This window comes from Zingiber officinale, chromosome 4B (genome assembly GCF_018446385.1).
Source record: "Zingiber officinale cultivar Zhangliang chromosome 4B, Zo_v1.1, whole genome shotgun sequence".
NCBI lineage: Eukaryota > Viridiplantae > Streptophyta > Magnoliopsida > Zingiberales > Zingiberaceae > Zingiber > Zingiber officinale.
In genome coordinates this window covers 1285315-1305210 of record NC_055993.1, presented here as the reverse complement: position 1 = coordinate 1305210, position 19896 = coordinate 1285315, and the positions used below count along the sequence as shown (strand labels likewise).

At 35.3% G+C, this 19896-nt stretch overlaps 1 protein-coding gene and 1 long non-coding RNA gene across 3 annotated transcripts; one reads left to right on the top strand and one right to left on the bottom strand.

The window, feature by feature from the left end:
- The first annotated feature begins 536 nt into the window (after window positions 1–536).
- On the top strand, window positions 537–1651 carry LOC121974351 (NAC domain-containing protein 83-like). Of its 2 annotated transcripts, none has more exons than XM_042525367.1 (3): window positions 537–899; window positions 960–1222; window positions 1283–1651. In XM_042525367.1, the coding sequence occupies exons 1-3, from the start codon at window positions 710–712 to the stop codon at window positions 1514–1516; spliced, it is 687 nt and encodes a 228-aa protein (XP_042381301.1). In that variant the 5' UTR covers window positions 537–709; the 3' UTR covers window positions 1517–1651. The 2 variants fall into 2 exon arrangements, with proteins under 2 accessions (XP_042381301.1, XP_042381302.1); XM_042525368.1 differs by having other exon boundaries at window positions 540–899; window positions 1298–1651.
- A 9741-nt stretch (window positions 1652–11392) lies between these two features.
- Window positions 11393–13416, bottom strand: LOC121977291. Its single transcript, XR_006110773.1, has 3 exons — window positions 13021–13416; window positions 11874–11945; window positions 11393–11786 (listed from the first exon to the last, which is right to left on the bottom strand). It is a non-coding gene; the product is annotated as an uncharacterized LOC121977291 (long non-coding RNA).
- Between the last annotated feature and the right edge of the window lie 6480 nt (window positions 13417–19896).

Genomic DNA, 19896 nt, shown 5'->3' with positions numbered 1-19896 from the left:
GTAGAAGCATCCGCCTGCACTCTGCAAGAACAAGAGCAAGTGCAAACACAAAGATAGCAGCGCTCATTATTCTTGATCGTGCTCGAAAAGACTGGCAACGGGAAGCATCGAAGAAACCATCCGCAGAGAATCTCAACCTTCGCAAAACACCAAAAAGGAAGCCCGAAAACCAGATGAAAACATCTCATTGTTACAGATCATAATCAGAAATAAATATAATCCCTCCACTTCAGTTATCCAGATCTTTCACTGCTTATCCAGATTTCGGCCATCTTAGATGTCACTTGTGACTTCAGCGTGCGCAACAAGACGACAGGTAGACTTGGAAATCCATGATTAAATCCCTCCTCAAAACCTGGAATTATTTTCGTTCCTTTCACCTTGAACCCTCGATCACAAAATCGAGAATCCTTTTTAATGGCGTCCCTTTTGCTTGTGCTCCTAAAGAACATCTTTTACCAAAAGAGAAAAAGCGAAGTCGCCATCACCGTAACCTAAATTTTTCTCTTTTTTTATTATAAAAAAGACATGTCAAAGCAGAGCATAGGAAGCTTGAGTCCAGTTCACGCTACTTTGCCGTCGCCCTCTGCCGTTCTTTTGCTATAAAGAACAGTTCCCTTTCCCCCACTCTCAAGCAACCCGGAACTTCAGTCTCCTCCATTAATGGCGAGGCAGAGGAGGACCTGTGAAGCTTGAGGTCGAGGAGGAAATGGAGACTAAAAGGCCGATTAGTTTCATCAGAAATGGAATAGTGAGGCTGCCTCCCGGGTTCAGGTTCCACCCTACTGATGAGGAACTGGTGGTGCAGTACCTCAAAAGGAAGGCCTTTTCCTGCTCATTGCCTGCCGCAGTCATTCCCGAGATCAATCTCTGCAACTTCGATCCCTGGGATTTGCCAGGTGACAGCAATACATATTTGATTTAGCAAGGTTAAATCTAATCTGTTTGATATAATTCAGGTGAGGGCGAAGGAGAGAGATACTTTTTCAATCTGGTAGATAGATCCGCCTTCCACCGCAGCATTAGAGCTACAGGCTCCGGGTACTGGAAGGCCGCCGGAAAGCCGAAGCCGGTGGTGGCGACGGCGAGCAGAGAGCTGGTGGGGGTGAAGAGGGTGCTCGTTTTCCACAAGGGAAAACCACTGCGTGGCTCGGCGACCGATTGGGTCATGCACGAGTACTGCCTCCCTTCGAATCTCGCACAGAGATCGAATTCAATCCGTGTAAGAGAAATGAATTCTATCCATCGTAATTACACATGTATAAATGCGGTGATTCAGTAGTGTTTCGTGGAGCAGAGCAAAGATTGGGTGGTCTGTCGCATATTTGAGAGGAGGACGGATGGAGTAGCAGAGAATAGAAGAAGGAGGAAAAGAAGGTTCGGCAATGGCAGAGTCGAGCTCGATCCTTCCTGTTCTTCTTCCTCAAGCTGCGTGACTGATCTCGAGGAGGAGGAGGAGGGAGAAGAAGGCGATGAAGGCAGCAGCAAAGCGATCGATTCGCCTGATCATGTTTAAATCTTGTCTTAGAGTTCTACAACGTTAAATCTGGAGGTAGTGAGTGATCTCTGCACCATGTTGGTTACCTCCTCTACTGCCTTGTTCTTGCTGGTTTAGTTTTATCAATCAAGAAAGCGATCGAACTTTCGTTTCCATAGAAATCCGAAGGGGAGAGAGAGAGAGTCCAATGATTTAAAATGATAAGGCAACACTTTGTGTGGTTTATGATAAAACAAGATAAGGTTGAGCAAGGGAGTGGCCTCGGGGTCCCCCGACAAGAACCCAAATTTAGGCAACAAAATCTAGGGAAGATCTCGATCCGTGTCGGTTGCTCCGCAGCTGTTCTCCGTGTTCATATTTTGGCGGTTTGACGACTGGTATGTGGATACAAGGAGTAGTGTTGAATGATCGAGACGTGGACTTTGGTGGAAGGAATTAAGGGGAGTTGAACGAGAGTGCCTTTGTCAATGTTTACCCGCCATGGATTCCTTATCCGAAGCTCCTCTGCACTGATTGGTTGGTGCAAGCAACATGATCGCCGAACAGTGTTGATCTCTTGTCATTTAGCCGTCTGGTCCAAGATTCCTTTTGGTTCAAGGAAAAAAAAAAATTAACATGAATTGATTGGCCTAGTTCCCTGACGTTGAATAAGTGAACCGAGAAGAAATGGAAGAGAAAAAAAAATCTATTATGAATTGAACTTTAGTCTCATATTAAAAGTTTTAAAGTATTTTTGTTGATTTATATTGATTCATATATATTGAGAATATGAATAAATGTAGGGGGAGAGGTTCTCTTTCATGCGTGAGTACGTAGGGGTGGAAATCTAGGGGCTTAGATTGCACTGAACCAAGTTGACCCGTGTGCAAATGCGACTTGCGCATACGAATGTCGAACCGATTGGGGTAAAATTTGCCCAAGTGGAACAATCAATATTTAAACGGACTTGTAAGGCTCGAAGCACAGCCGGAGGTGACAAACTTCTCTGCCCGCTCGGGATCTTCGTCCGGCCTGTCTGCTCGACCCGACCGACCTATCTGACAGCCCGACCTGCTTGCTTCACTCAGCTTGTCTGCTCGACCCGACCGACCTCTCTGACAGCTTGACCTGTCTGTCGCCCGATCTATCTGCTCGACCCGATCGGCCTCTCCTGTTAGGTCTGTCTGTCTCGTCCGACTGGCCTCTTTGATCGGATGCTCTACTCACTCAGTCACTCTGAGGTTGACACTTGGATAAAAATCAACCTCTGCTGGCAGTCTGAGATCATCTACTCAGGCTGGCTCAACTGTAAGTTGAATTTAAATTCTGTGTAATTTTAAATTCAACTAAGTCGTCTACAAATCTCCGGCAACAGATTATTTGTATTCCAATACTTAAGGTGAATCGTGAATCGAACAGTGGTGATTTTGAATTTTAAACTATAACCATTAAAGATTAAAGATCGATTTGTTAGAAATCGTCTAACTGTCTATTTCGAACCGTAGTCGGATCTATATCTACTTAATATTTTGCTCGTTACTCAACTCTATATGAACTTAATGCTCAATGAATAATCAATCCAAAATGGCCTAACTACATAAATTATTTTGTACCCTCTAATCTTGTCGCGTTGGTCGTCCGATAGGAAAGCCAAGTTTGATACGACATGAGTTTAGAAGACTAATCAATGTTCTAAGAAACTCTATTTTATGTTTAACTCTTATAACCTCCTTCGGAACCCGTAATTATGTATTGGCATCAAAGATTAGCACATGTTTTCTCTTTGTAATTTTACCTACCAAGTCATTTTAAAACTTCTCTTAACAAATAATTTTACAAGTTCAAATGGGCTTTTCAATCATGGGAGATTCTGAATTTTCTTATTCTGGTTGGCATGATGATGACTTCCATGATCTCACACTTGACCAGATTTAGCATCTCCCTCATCATTCAAAGTCTCATTGATTTGTTCCAATCTTACTTTAATTTTAGACCATCAAGTGCTCCAAATTTTTTTAAAATATTATAAAAAAGAGAGCAAAAATAAACACTATTCCTATTTGATCACCAAATTATTCCTCCATCATTTTCATGGTGTTTCTGTGCAAAATTAAGGAATGATTGGGTTTGAATAAGGCGGTTTACTGGATTCCAACCTACTATTTCATGGGGAAGTCTGATGCTGATGCCTGAATAAGAGGAAAGGATTTGATTAGGGTTCATTGGCAGTCAATATTTCATTAAAAAAAGAGGATGATGACAGCCCACCTATCTAATGATTTAAGAGATTCACAAGTGCTCATGCCTTTAATAATTATCCATTTAAAAAAAGTTAACCATCAATCTGCAGGTTGATGGTAAGCAATCTAGCGATAATAAGTAAATATAATTTGAAAGAGTTTTGACTTATTTTTCTAAATAAAGATTAAATTAAGTGGAAAAAATTACGTTTTTAGTTCTGTAACTTATATTTTTTTCAATTTTAATCCTATTATGAGTCAATTTATATTTTTAGTCTTGTAACTTATAATATTTTTCAATTTCAATCTTTTTTCCTCTAAAATTAAAATTTTTCAATGGAAAATAATGAATTGTAAATTGAATTTGAGGATTTTGATTTTTTATGACTCATGTGTTTTTTATATTCCAACCATAAACTACATTTTACGTTGAAAATTTTCAATTTTGAAGGAAAAATAATTGAAATTGGAAAATATTACAAGTTACAAGACTAAAAACGTAAATTAACTCATAACAAGATTAAAATTGAAAAATATACAAGTTACAGAACTGAAAATGTAATTTTCTCAAAATAAGTACTAGTAACCCGGTATTTTTATTCGATTGTTGTAGAGCATATTTTTATTTATTTATTATTTTACGATAACCCATGTATTTAATTTTTACGATCTAATTAATTCTAAAGAATATATCACTCTGAACGGCTGAACCCATAAAAATTTTCTATCAATAGAAGAATTATAATAAACTGTCGGTAGCTGATCCTCACAGTTTTTACCATTTCTGTAAGAATATTGGGGAGAACTCAAAATTTAGGATTGTTTTTTAATTATATTTTATTAACAAGTAGTTTTCATGGACAATTGAATTATATATCGACAAAAAAAAAAGTGTTCATCAGCCTTAAAAGAGTAAAAATGATCTTTCACATATAAAAAAAAAATAGTTTTTCCTAAACTCACCAACACAAATTGATCAAACAAAATCATCCCAATAAATAAATGTGGTTGGTTTGATTCAATCAACTCAGTTTCTCATGAGTTGAGCTAATCATCTAAGTCAATGTTAATTAGCTTTAATATTTAGGTTCCCCAGGACCACATACCCAAGCATCACGCAGGCATCCTGCCTAGGAGTGTAATCGAAACGAGAACAATTAGAAGGCTCGAGCTCGAGCTTAGTTCTTTTTACTTAAGTTTAAGTTCGGCTCGAGATTTATTCAAGTTTTAATCCTTAAGCATGAGTTTGGTTTATAATAAAATTAAATAGTTCACAAATAATTCGAGCAAAATTTTGAAAATGACTCATTTAAAATTTAAATGAGGCTAGTTTAAACTCAGTTTGAAAATGACTCGTTTAATTTAAAAGTTAAATGAGCTTACTCTAAACTCAGCTCATTAATATATAATATTTATAATTCATGTTTTATACATGTAGGCCTTATCTTACGGAGTCGTCCGAACTTGACTCGGGGTGTCTGAAATTGATCCAGGCTCCCGTGCATATACTAGTACAGGTGTCTATAATGAATATAGACGCCCCGATTCATTACAATAAGTTTTTTTTATTTTTTTTTTTCTTGTTTTAAGGTATATTATATTATTTAAGGTTCAAGATTTTAGGATTTAAAAGTTGGGTTATAATGAGTTTGAGAAAATAAGATTTTTCATCTAGGATTCAAACCTCCCTCTGGATTATAATGTTTAAGCTTAAAATTTAAAACTTGGGTTATACTTTATATATAGATAAGTAAGTAAAATAACTCTGTACAAATATAGCGGTTCGTGTTTTATTATCCACTTTAAACCTATGCCCTCATGACTTTACTCTTGGGCACTCTTCAAAAACCCTTATGCCAATGTGGGATTTTGATTAAACCCCAACAATCTTCCCCTGACATGCTCTGGGCCTCCCTACGAGCATCTGGTCACACCGACATGCTTTGGGCCTCCCCGCAAGCATCCGCACCCGATGACCTTGACCTACTTTGGGTCTCCCTGCAAGCATCCGGTCACCCTAATCTACTCGCCTCCCCGTGAGCATCTGGTTAACCTGACCTGCTCCAGGCCTCCCTGCGAATATCCAATCACCCTGATCTGCTCCAGGCCTCCCCGCGAGTATCCGATCACCCTAACCTGTTCCAGACCTCCCCGCAAGTATCTGGTCACCCTGACCTGCTTCGGGGCCTTTCCCACAAGCATCTAGTCATCCTGACCTGTTCCGAGCTATCCGTGAACATCCGACCACCTTGACCTGCTTTGGACCTCCCGAGGAGGCATCCAGTTATCCTTACCTACTCTGGGCCCACCCTGCAAAAAGATGTCCACATATCTCCACAATGGAAGATATTGTCCACTTTGAATCTAGACCCTCATGATTTTGCTCTTGGACTCTCCCCAAAAGGTCTCATGTCAATGGAGATATCATGAATCATTTTAACCCCATGATATTTATCAAATCTTTCTAACATGGGACTTTGATTGAACTCCATCAGATTTAAAATTATCATAGCAAATTTAGTGACCAAATTAATATCGATTGTTAAATTAATGACAGATTTAAAAATTTTATTATTTATTTATGATAGAATTTAAATTTTATCGCTAAGTTAATGATGGAATTAAAATTTTCGTCATTAATTTAAAAATGTTGTCGTTAATTTTATGATGAATTTAAATTACTATACTTAATATTTATAAAAATCTTTAAAGAATTACCATATTAATAACTATCAATATCAATATCAATACCAATGAAGTTCCCTCGGACTGTGCGATAGTTGTTGAGACATAGAGTGTTATCATATTAAGTCATGGGATAGAAATTTGACGTGTTCGAACATACCTTCCCTCATGTATTGGCCACTTGTATCAATGACTAGTAACCACCCATTATTTATATCATCCATATTGGCCTAGAGACAGGTTGATGGAGGTGCTAGGGGCAAACGAATCGCCTTTGCTATAATATCAATACCAATGAAGCCCGGGACAATAGTGCAATGGTTAGACCCTCGTATAGATAACTAATAAATCTTAGTCATAATGTGATCAAGCCTGTTACTTTCAATCTCACGGAGGAAAAAAAACCGATTAACATCCGAAATGATCCGTCTTTAAACTTTTAGTCGTTAATTTTATAGATAAAATTTAAATTCAGTCGTTAAAGTTAATGATTGAATTTAAATTTGATCCCGAATTTTAATTCGATCGTTAAATTAGCAATCATTATTAATTTGATCACTAAATTAACAATCGATATTAATGCATCCGTCGTTAATTTAACGACTGAATTTAAATTCGATCTTCCATCAACCATGTCATAACTTCATGTTTGATAGTATGCTACTTGTCTCTTCACCCGAATCACCCCAAATAAATTTCTTACGAAATTATCATTGTCTTTAGAGATGCAAAAGAGAGCTGGATGACCATCTCACTATTTTTCTCCTTATCTTGCTAGTGCACTGCTTCTTAGGATTTCTTCCTTTGTTTAGATAGGTTCCCAAGTACTTGATGGTGCTTTCCACTTCCAAATATCCTTTGATATGACTCAGAAGTGATATAGAAGTCAAAGTGAAAGTGAAAGTGAAAGTGAAAGTGAAGTGATAATTAAAATTAAAATAAGGTGGCAGTCAGCGTGTCATTTTCATCAGGGCTTAGCTTCTTACTCGACGCTAAGATCTTTGATATAATAACGGGCGGCTTAAAGGTCGATTGTAATTGAAGGATCTAGTGCTCTACTTGTGAACAACCGACAGGTACAAAGGTCTGTCAAAATCATGACATGTACCGCATAACTCTGTTATATATCTATCCGGCCCAAAAGTCAGCCGGTTATATTTAAGCTTAGTGTTCGCTCTCAATATATGGCTGAACGTCCATGGAGCCAAGTAGGCTTAATATACCTATCTCTCCATTCAGCGCCAAGACATACAGACAAAACCCGAATGATCCTACAGTCGATTAAACATATGGAGTTTAGTTCTCCACTTCTGTAATATTACTTTCAGCTTACAGATGTCGTCCCATAGTGCAATACAACCCTCAGTATAAATCAATCCGTCATAAGGTTAGTTGTACCTATAAGTCTGAGCACCTTGTTATCCACTAATTAGTTTGGAGTGTTGCCGTATTAAGTCATGGGACAGAAACTTGACGCGTTCGAGCATACCTTCCCTCGTGCCTTGGCCAGTTGCATCAATGATTAGTAGTCACCCATGATTTACCTCCCCCGTGTTGGCCTAGAGACATATTAGTGGGGGTGCTAGAGAGAATGAATCGCTTTTTGACACAATATTAACACCAATGAATCCTGAGGCATTAGTGCAATGGTTAGACCCTCTAATGAATAACCAATGGATCTCAATCATAAGATAATCGAGCGCCGCTTTCATTACTTTCAACCTCACATAGGAAAAAAAACTGATTAACATCCGAAATGATTAGTCTTTAAACTTTTGATCTTTAATTTTATAGACAAAATTTAAATTCGATCCTTAAAGTTAATGATTGAATTTAAATTTGATCTCTAAAATTAGTAGTCGAATTTTAATTTGATCGCTAAATTAGCAATCATTATTAATTCTATCACTAAATTAGCAATCGATATTAATGCATCCGTCGCTAATTTAACGACCAAATTTAAATTCGATCTTCCATCTACCATGTCATAACTTCACGTTTGATAGTATGCTACTTGTCTCTTCACCCAAATCACCCCAAATAAATTTCTTACGAAATTATCATTGCCTTTAGAGATGCAAAAGAGAGCTGGATGACCATCTCACCATTTTTCTCCTTATCTTGCTAGTGCACTGCTTCTTAGGATTTCTTCCTTTGTTTAGATAGGTTCCCAAGTACCTGATGGTGCTTTCCACTTCCAAATATCCTTTGCTTTACTTCAGCCTCAAACTTTTTTTTGGGAAAAATTATTTATAAGCGGTAGATACTGATCTTTTGTCCCAAAGCATTTGATAAATGATGCATTCTAATCTGGTTTAGAGAAGCTTATCCAAATAAGCTGTATCATTAGCAAAGGATACATGGGTATCCATTTCCATTTGGATCAAGCGAGAAAGCCTTTCTAGGCAAAGGATGAAGACATAGGGTGGCAATGAGCACCCTTATCTAAACCCTCTAGAACTCTTGATCTCTTTGGTGTCTTCCCCTTCCACAAGATTTGGAAGGATGTTGTAGTTAGACACTTCATGACTAGGTTGCAGATTAGGTTTACTTCAAGAATTCCCAATTCAATCAGAATCCATCTTTGCAATTAGGAAGCCCTTTACTCTTTCATCTCTGCAATACAATCATGTCTCCTCCAAGCTGTAAACTCAGCTCCTAGCTTCTCCCTTCCTCTGTACATCTTTGTGTTGTTGCAAAAGGTGGAATTGCCACCTTAGCAGCCCCCTGAGTCTGGCCCCACAGATATCCAGAGGGGGTAAATCACGGTTAAGCTAGTCAGGAGGGGTGACTGGGGGTCGAGTGGAATTTAAAGCGCAGCAGACCGAGATTTTACGCCCGTGTGAAACTAGCGACCCTCGACCCCTGAACCTCCGTTGCAAATGTCAGACACCCTTCCAGCTTCCAGCTGATCCAGCCCATGGGGGTTGTACATCTTTGTGTTGTGTAGTTTAGCAAAATGGTCCAGTGTTATATCAGGGTCTTCTATCTAAGTTCCCTCTTGAACGCTAAGGGTAGATTTTCAATATGTTACTCCAAATGACCGTTCTGAAAAGAAGTGAGAAAATTGTATTAGATGTTTAGCAGAATCTTTTTATGCACTCCATTATACTATATCTAACCATAAAACATAGGATTATCCTAGTTTGAGGATTCTCCAACACTCTTTACAAATTTCTATATACTTCCACATTTTTTAAAATATTTTATTCTATTTTTTTTACACAATTAACTATCTGTATGGTTGAATATTTGGGATGCTCTTAGTCCTGTTTATATATAATTTGTGTCTTCTTATGTATTTGAAGTACTATATATTCACAAACATTTTGAATCTCAGACTTCTAACCTTGAATCTTGAGGCATTTGTTATATCTTAAGGAACCTCTGGTTACTCTTGGCAGATTTATACTTTAGTAAAAATCAGATATAAAGATGACAATTAGGATTGTTATTTACATTTTTAGAGAATTTTAAATACAAAGAACCTATAATAAGATAGTTTATTAATAAACAATCAAATGAGGTACAAAGTCAACATATTTCAACTAATAATTAAATATATAAAATTTATGGATAAAAAATAACTGAGGATAGTTCTATATTTAGGTTAAGAAGTACCTTCGAATGAGTCTAATGACTAACATATGAAGTGTTGTCATCATGAAATCTGGGGTTTGAGTCTCGGTAAAGTCGAGATAGATGTCTCCCTTATGTGTTAGCCATTATTCCAAAGGTTAGTAGCCGTCTGTGATTTACTTCCTTCGTGTTGACCCTAGGATGAATTGACGGATACGTTAGGAATGAACGTATTTATCTTTTACCATCATATTTAGGCTAATTAAGAAGAATTATGATAAAAAATTTATTAGAACTACTGAATTTAGAATATAGTAAAATAGCTCTGAGCTAGATAACTACATCAATAATGAGAGTCGCTATCGTCCTATTTGTGATATTTCTATTTATTATTTTAAAATTTTATAATTTTTCCGTTTTACACCGACAATAGGAATTGACCAACCTAAACGTATTGAAAATGTAAAGATTCTTGTAGCAAACACTGCTATGGACATGGATAAAGTGAACATATATATGGGGCTCGAGTTCCTATTAATCATATGGCTAAAATTGCAGAATGAAATATAGAGTGCAGAAATCATTAATTATGACATAAACTGATTTGTCGACATGTAGTTGATTTATAACTTCCCTGAGATACTTTATACTGATGCTAGTGTTCTTGTCACTGATATGATACAACAATTGGCCATTATAGTTTTTGATATGATATAATAATTTGATAAACAACAAGAATATTATAAGATAATTAAATTTTTTTCATAAAAAGGCAGAAAATGAACTTTAAAAGATCTATCACTAATATTTTCCCTAGTTAGATCATTTTCTTTGTTGAAGGACATGTTTACTCTTGGATGTAGGACAATTGCAGGCGTAGCACATCAAGTGGGCTTCAATTGCTTCATAGGTCTGCCTTACACTATAAGAAAACAGAGCTTCAGATATCTCAAAGTCATTTTTTTCGTCTCTAAAGAAAATTTGAGATAAAATATTCCGTTTTAAAAATTTGTTAATGAAAACTCTGTGACTAATTTTAAGACAAAAATATTTCATCTCTAATATTAGAAACAAATATAAAATCCATTTTTAAATCCGTTATTAAATTGATCAAATTAAATTAATATCAAATATTAATTTTCTCTCTAATTTTGATTTTGTTTTAAGTTCGTTATGAATCCATCTCAAATGACATATCAAATATAATTTTAATCTATTTATAAATTCGTATACATTTCTATTTATAAATCTGTATATAATTTAATCTTTAAATTTATCACTAAATTGTTATTATATGCTATTTTTATATTTCTCATTTACATAATAATTCACAAGAAATCATCACACATTTCAAATAAATTAAAAATATTTAAAACAACTAATTTCTAATAAAAAAATACCATACAATTAACATCGAGATAAATAAATATTTACATCATCCAAATAAATTTAACTATTAATCAAACTATAAATAATTAATAAATTTTCAAATCTCACCATAAGTAATTTAATCTTTATTTCTTCTATCACGATGCTCACGGAGACCAAATCCTCCTTCATTATAACTCCGTTTGCTCATCACCTAAATGAGACCTAAACTCTGAAAGGTCAAATCAATTTGACTTCTTAATGTAGTTGTTCGAGCAACACCATCATCTATGTATGTACTTGGATATATGCTTTCAACTTTTGCATTAACTGACTTTGTGTGTACAAGAGAAAGCGGTTCAAACTTGAGATGAAATAGTTGCCAATCCATGGGAAGACGGGGAAGGTGTCCTTCCAGCTGCTACATTCTTCTTCATCTGAATGTAGAAATAACAAAATCCAAATACAATAAACATAATATTCATCGTGCTATAAAGGAAGCATTTTGAGGAAATCCTACAAACCTGAGCAAGTCCATCTCTAATATAAGTTCTAATTGCTTCACTCGCATTTTGGAGATGGGCAAATATATTTACCTATAAATAAAACCAGGAGTTTCAACATGCATACTACAACAAAATATGCAAATGAAAGGAACAATATTAGTAGTATTTGGAACAAGGAATTCACCTTGGGATAGAGTTGAGTAATTCTATAGAATTTATATAAGGTACGATCACTACCTTCAATTAAGCATGTTGAGAACCATATCAGCAGTGGTCAAAGGAGAGAACATGAAAGTACTAATGTATTCATAATTTATTTTGTTAGATATTACACTTCATATTTTGCATTAATTATGGAAACTAAAAATGACCACGGGAACAGAAAGTTTATAGTTGATTTTGAATGACATTGTATCAAAAAGAAATTGATTTCATTAGTATCTGATGAATACCTAGGTTCTAAAACTCTGCAACTTTGATAAGAGGATTATTACAATCAAGAAAAGTAAATCCAATCGATAATATGTAAGGGTTAATGATATACAGTATACAATAAACAAATGGGCATTGTTTTTATAGATGTAAGAAATTATATATCTTAAATGCTACATAGCCTGTCATATTCCTTTATCAATGAATATTTAAGATCATAAATATTACAAAATATACAGCTTTGTACGGGATCCACAGGTAACACATTGAAAGAGTGACATTCCATCATATTTATCCCCTAATCAATATGTACATCACAAGTTTTATAGAGCATGCAACTAATTGGATAGCTTAAAATGTGCAAAGATATAAATTTCATTAAATACATCAAAAGAACAAGCTCAAAATGTGCTTAGATTTAGTATTAGAGAGAAAAACATTGGGTATGCTGATAAAATTTTGGAACTTAGGAATTGCTTGCCTCGTTCAAGTAAGCTAGCTAGCCAATTAGTATTTGTATCGCAGGGGCATAAGATGAACCGTAGAAAAAGAGCACAATTTCATATATCTAAGACAAATAATACAAGAGAATAGAACAATATCGAATCTACCAAATCAAAGCGCTTTTAGAACAATACAAGGCATAGTCAACCCCATACTGTGGAAGGAATATAAATGTTCATCTAACCTCATCGGAAAAAAATAATAGACCATATAAATCAAGAAAAATTACCTTTATTCCGCTTCGACCCAATGTCGTTTCTATTGTCGGCATCTTGCCTCTCCCATCATTGTGATGGCGAGTGGATGTAAATCACTGACGATGCAATAGACTAGAGGAAAGCCGGCGATAGAAGAATGATTTAGAATCGATCAAAACCCTAATTAGGATTTGCATCAGAGAACAATGTACGTTACTTGCCCCGTGTGAGGCAGCTGCGGGCGTCCCCGTGGTTGAGGGAGGCGACCTCGGAGCCGCCGCGCGAGGCGGCCGGGGCGTCGTCGCCTCCACGCATAGGGTAGCGGGTCGGCCGTTGATGTCCTCACCAAAGCGTGAGGCGTGCGACCTCCGGATTCGGGAATGCTCTATGGGAGGAATTGAAGTTTAGGTTACGCAGAAGGGAATTAAGCTAAGAGAGAGAAAAAAATGTATTGGGAAAAGAAATTAAATAGGAGTAATAAGTTTAAAGAAAAAAATAAAATATTTATATTTATTTTTAAAAAATATATATGAAATATAATTTTAAATCTATTATATATATTTCATTTATTTTTTAGATATTATTTTTTAAATAAAATATGTTTGCATTTATATAGAAAATCTAACTCATATAAATCTTAAATAGTTTTAATCTCATATACGAATTAAATTTTATTTTATTTTTACAAAAAAAACAAACAATATCAATTTATTTTATAACCCACGTTTATTTTTATTTATAGAAATTTATATACAATTTCGTCTCAAATTTATTTCATATTCAATCTCAATTTTTTAAAATATTATATTTTATCAAAGTGAAATACACAACTAATACCATAGTAATTCATTTCTGATTTAGATTTTTTTTTTAAAAAAAAAACTTTCTCTAATTTATATAAATTTGAAAAAAAAATTCTGACATTTCAAATTCATCACTAATTTATATAAATTTGAAACATATTTTATTTTTATCTTAAAAATTTATCTCTAATTTATATAAATTTGAAACAATTTTTTCTGTCTCAAATTTTATTAAATGTTAGACATTTTTTTTTTATATATAAATTATATTGTTTCAAATTTCATTTGTAATATGTATTTATTTTTTTTATAAAAATGTATTTTCAATTTCGTTTCAAATTCATTTTAAATTCCATTTCAGATTCATCTCTTATTTCTATAAATTTGAAACAATTTTTTTTCGTCTCAAATTTTTATTAAATTTTAAACAGATTTTTTACAGAAATTATATTATTTCAAATTTGATTTATAATTTATATTTATTTTTACTTATAAAAAATTATTTATAATTTCGTCTCAAATTAATTTTAAATTTTGTTTCAAATTTCTTTTTCATAATATATTTTATTTAACTAAAACGGATTATCCATTTCTGATTTATTGAAATCTGAAACTGATTTTAATTCAGTTTCAGATATTTGTTTCTAAAACTCTATTTTCTTGTAGTGTTATTCTTTTATGGTGCCGCAAACGAAAAAAGCCCCGGTTATGGGTCGTTAAACTTTTTGTCATTAATTTTAATGATAGAATTTAAATTCGGTCATTAGAAGTACTAATTGAATTCAAATTGAGTCCCTAAAATAATGATTATATTTAAATTTGATCATTAAATTAGCGATCAATATTAATTTGGTGTCTAAATTAGCCGCCAATATTAATGTATTGGTTGCTAGAATTTAGTGATAGATTTAAAATTTTCATCGTTAATTTAGTTGCCGAATTAATTAAATTAATTAATATTAGTTGCTAAATAAAAGATATTTAAAATTTTTATCTCTAATTTAATTAAATTTCATCGCTAAATTAACTACTGATTTAAAATGTCTATCACTAATTTAGCACAGATTTTAAATTTTTATCGCTATGTTATAATAAATTTAATAGAGGATATAACTTAATATTTATAAAAACTTTACATAATTATAATATCAATGATAAATATCAACATCAGTAACAATCAAAATAATATTTATAGACTATTTTTGTATTTTAAATTATTCTTTAACCACGTGTTATATTTATAACAGGTGGAATATAGGCATATATGATGTTAACAACATGTTAATATTTGAGGATTGAGCATATATGATGTAATATTGGCTTTGGTAATTGATTCTCTGTTTGGTGTGAGTGTTATCCTTCTTATGCATTCAACTCTGCTATAAATTTTCATACTAAAAAATCAATTAAAATTTAAGGTATTAGATAGTGAGATCCAAGAGAATTGAGCATAATGTAATTAAAAGAGGTTGTTTTAAATAATATAGTAGGATGAATTTAAGGCAGAAAATGAGCTTAAGTTACTTTGCTTTGATTATTCTATGGGCAATGCGACTTCTATCATTTCCATCACTGCTGAGGAAAAATGATGATTAACATCCAAAATTATCAGTCGATAAACTTTTGGTCATTAATTTTAACGACGAAATTTAAATTCAGTCGCTAACTTAGTGATCGATATTAATTCGGTTGGTAAATTAGCAACCAATATTAATATATCAGTCACTAATTTAGCAACTGGATTTAGATTCAATCCGCCATCTACCATCTCAAAACTTCCCGTTTGATAGTATGTCACTTAGGTTCTTTACTCGGATCATCTCAAATAAACTTCTTGTAAAATTATCAATGTCTTTGGAGATGCAAAAGAGAGCTGGATAACTATCCAACCATTTTTCTAGCTCTTTATCTTGCTAGCACCTCAGCACTGCTTCTTAGAATTTCTTCCTTGGAATTTCTTCTTTGTTCAGATAGATTTCCAAGTACCTGATTGTGCTTTCCATTTCCAAATACAATTTGGTTCACTTTAGGTACACTTTATTTTTTGGAAAAGATGATCTCTGACCGGTAGATATTGATGTGTTGTTTAGAAGCATCTAAGAAATGATGTAGAGTTTCCAGTATGGTTCTGATCTGATTTAAGAGGCTTATCCAAATAAACTATATCTTGCCATTCTGCTCTCCCAAATTTAAGTCCTCTACTTCTCTCATCTACTTTCATTTGGATCACATGAGAAAACCTATCTTGGCAAAGGATGAAGACATAGGATGGCAATGAGCATCCTTATCTAAACCCTCTAGAACTCTCGATCTCTTTGATGTCTTCCAATTCCACATGATTTGAAAGGATTTTGTAGTTAGACACTTCATGGCTATGTTGCAAATTAAGTTCTGTTTTTTTTTTTTTGCAAGTTCTCATGTTTCCTTTAAGAATTCTTAATCCAATCAAAATCCATTTTTACAATTAAGGACATCTGTAGTGGGAGGTTTATAGCATATAATTTATAGTATAAACCTCTCAATATAAACTTCTCCCCCACTGCATAGGTGGGGTTTATAGTTTTTTTTATAAACCTGTATCAAAATATTAGGACCAGGTTTATAAAAAAAATAGCGGAGAGAGAATAGAGAAAGAATTTTAAAAGAAGTGGAGTTTTTAAAAGAGAGAGGTTTTATGATAATAGAGAATAGTTTTTAAAAGAAGTAATGTTTTTAACTTTTGATGTGACAATGATGTGACAGAGTATAAACCTTTTTAAAAGGTTTACGATTACGGATGCCCTAAGAAGTCCTTTGCTCTTTCATTTGATTGAACGTGTGCTTGACCTTTTTCATGGGAATGGTGCTATCTTGTATGTTCTAAGTTGGAATGAAACTAGATTGTATTGGGGAAATGTCCGTACCATGCCAGGGAAGGAGTCTTGGTGTTGATCCTCCGACGCTCAAGTTAATCATCGGAACAGTAGAATAAAGCAGAGTAACATTAAACACAAGCGTGAATAATGAATAGCGGGTGAAAGATCTCTCGGGAGAATCATGAAAGAGCTCTCAGTAGAGATGGGTGTCCGCTTCCTAGCGAGAGAAATTCCAACTTCTCTCTAGGATTTTCAATCATCTTCCGCACGGTGAGGTGAGTGATTTCTAGGCCATTTCTCCAACGACTTTGGGAGAACTCTCCTCGGGTTCTACTCTTCTCCTTAGTGGTGGTCATCCACTTGTGGTTGACGCCATTTCTCTGGAGGTTCTCGGGTGGAGTAAGAGGATGCAGAGAAGATATCCTGCTGGCTATATCGGAGTTTCTTCTCCGGTATAGAGGTTATCATCTCATTGGCGTTATCATACATCTCTCCGGTAAACCTGTTCCCCTCCCCTCCTCTTCTACTTCAATTTTTTCTTTTGATTTTCTTCGATTTTCTTCCTCTCCCATTTCCCCTCCTCTGTCCTAGTGCCTGAAGGAAAGCTATGATCGGTCAGAGTCATATTGCTTTACGCTTCACCAGTGGTTCGCCGGAGTTTCAAAATTCCGACTGGCACATTCCATAGAAGGCATCGTTTAGGCTCATCACTCAACATTAATGAGCATTAATTTAAGAGCTTATTGGCATTAATTGTGGTTCCCCCTATTTAGAAATCTTTGTTGGCATCCGATTTGATTTTGGCATGGATTAATTGGAGTCTTCTTGATTTGGAAGTCTTGGTTGGCATTTTGAAATTGACTTTGATATTGACTTGGACGACAAATCAATTTGGTGGCTGCATGTTGCTCTCCCATTTGACTTGTGTTTGACTTTGGCTTTGTATTTTTGGTTTTATAATTCCACGTGGATGCATCAAAATGGAAAAGAAAAAGAAAGACCTCAAATATTCTCCTTTAAGTCTAACCAAGGGGCCACATCTTATGTCATTCGAAAAAGATAGATTTGCTACTATGAAAGATACCTCACAATTGGCGAATGAAGATGAGGTGACAAATGAAGTATCCTATGTGGCAAGCGCATGTGGATAAGTGGGCAAACCGGACACTGCTGAGTTGGATGAACATGTTGATGTGGCTAAGGAATCTGATGATGTGTCAACCCCACAACGTGTAGAGGCTTCTCCTTAGCCACCACAAGCCCAAGGAAATCCTCCACTTTCACCACCACTAGTGGAGGAGGGGGAGACCTTGCCGGAGATGCAAGAACAGCAAGCTCCGGCGCCTACCAATCTACCGGACCGAAAGAATGATGCTGTGAACAAGGAGAGGACTGATCAACCACCAAAGAAGCAAGATTGGGCTGGACTCTTCAAAAACAACCGCAAAACTAAGCTTGCTATGGATTTAGACCAGTACGAAGCAAAAAGAGAAAGATTAGCTTTCCGTTTTGAAGACATAGACAATGTGGAGGATGCAGTGGGGTTTTGCTTGGTTGGATGCTTCATGGTTCGTCATCTGGCAAATATGGAGTCCGATACATTGGTTCTCAATGGAAGACACCTCACAAATTCTTTCTACACAAGAGTGGTTGGATAGTGTACAAGTTTGATAAAGAAGAAGACTGCCAAAAAGTTCCTCAAGGAGGACTTTACTTTGCCTCCGGTGTTCCGATATTCTTGAAGATTATGTCCAAATATTTTTTATTTAATTAAGATAGACGCTTTGTGTCGGCGTTGATAAAAATCCATGGCCTCCCACCGGATTGTTGGAGTCAATTTGTGCTAAGCAAGATTGGATCGAAAATTGGCAAACTGTTGTACACCGATAATTTGACTAGGACAAGGGAACGATTGGAGTATACAAGGCATATGGTGGAGATTCAACTATTAATGAATATATTCACGAAGTCCCCATCACCCTACCTGCTGGTGTTCAAGTGGATTTGAAAATCATATATGAAATGATCTCGGATTTTTGCCAGACATGCAACAAATTGGGTCATCGATCGGAGAATTACCGAGGAAAGACTACACCGGTTGGGCAACAGTGAAACAACCCCCACACTGATATAAATGTACAAGGATATGGGAGGGCAATATCTCAATCAACTAGATGTCGCGGGAGGACAAGAACAAGATATAGAAACCATACAAGCCAACAATAGAGGTCAAAGCAACAAGGACCAAATGTTGAGGTGTCGGTTGATCAACAAGAGCTTGCAATTATTGTTATGAACAACCCTATACCAATGAATATAATTCTTCCCAATTGTGAATATAAAGCCCACCACGGAGAGGATCAAATGCTACAACAACAACCCCCTCAAGAGGTGGAAACAAACGACGAGGTGCCTAGAGAAACCGAGCAAGTGCAGCCACCGAAAGTTGTCCAGAAGTCGACAATTCCAAGTGAAGGGAGCTCATCCTCCTCTACTTCTTCCTCCAGGGCATCACAAGAAGATAGGGCAGCAAGTGAGATGATTCATACGGTATCGAAGGCATCAACATCTTCCTCGTTGCCCACTATTACATCATCTATGAGTGGGGATACGACTAGTAGTATACCTGCCCTTATGATTGGTACAAGACAACGGGTGCGAGCAGCCCGTAATGGTCATAAATGAACGTTGCATCTTGGAATATTAGGGGCTTTCACAAGCCCCTAAAGCATGGAGGGGTGCAACATCTCCTTCAGCAAAAATACATTCAAGTTATGACATTTATGGAAACAAAACTCAATGAACACTCAATAAGTCCTGTATTACAAAGGAGGTTCTCAGGTATGGGGTATGCACATAATTTTAACTTATCTAATCATCGCCATATATTACTTCTTTAGGATTTACATAAGGTTGATTTAGATATTATTATGACTACAAATCAATATATACGTTGTCATATTCGATGTCGTATCTCTAGCAAGAACTTGTAACTTTTGTCTATGACCTTCATTCATTTGTCACAAGAAGACCTTTATGGGAGTCACTTGTAGATTTGGGAGATAATATTGCTGATGCTTGGGTGATTATGGGTGATTTCAACTTATTCTTATCTATTGATGAAAGGAAAGATGGTTCTTTTGTCATAAATCATTAGATGAGAGATATGCAGATTTTTACACAAACTTGTGGATTGGTGGATATCCGTTCTATTGGATGCCACTTTACATGGTCTAATGCAAGCTAGATA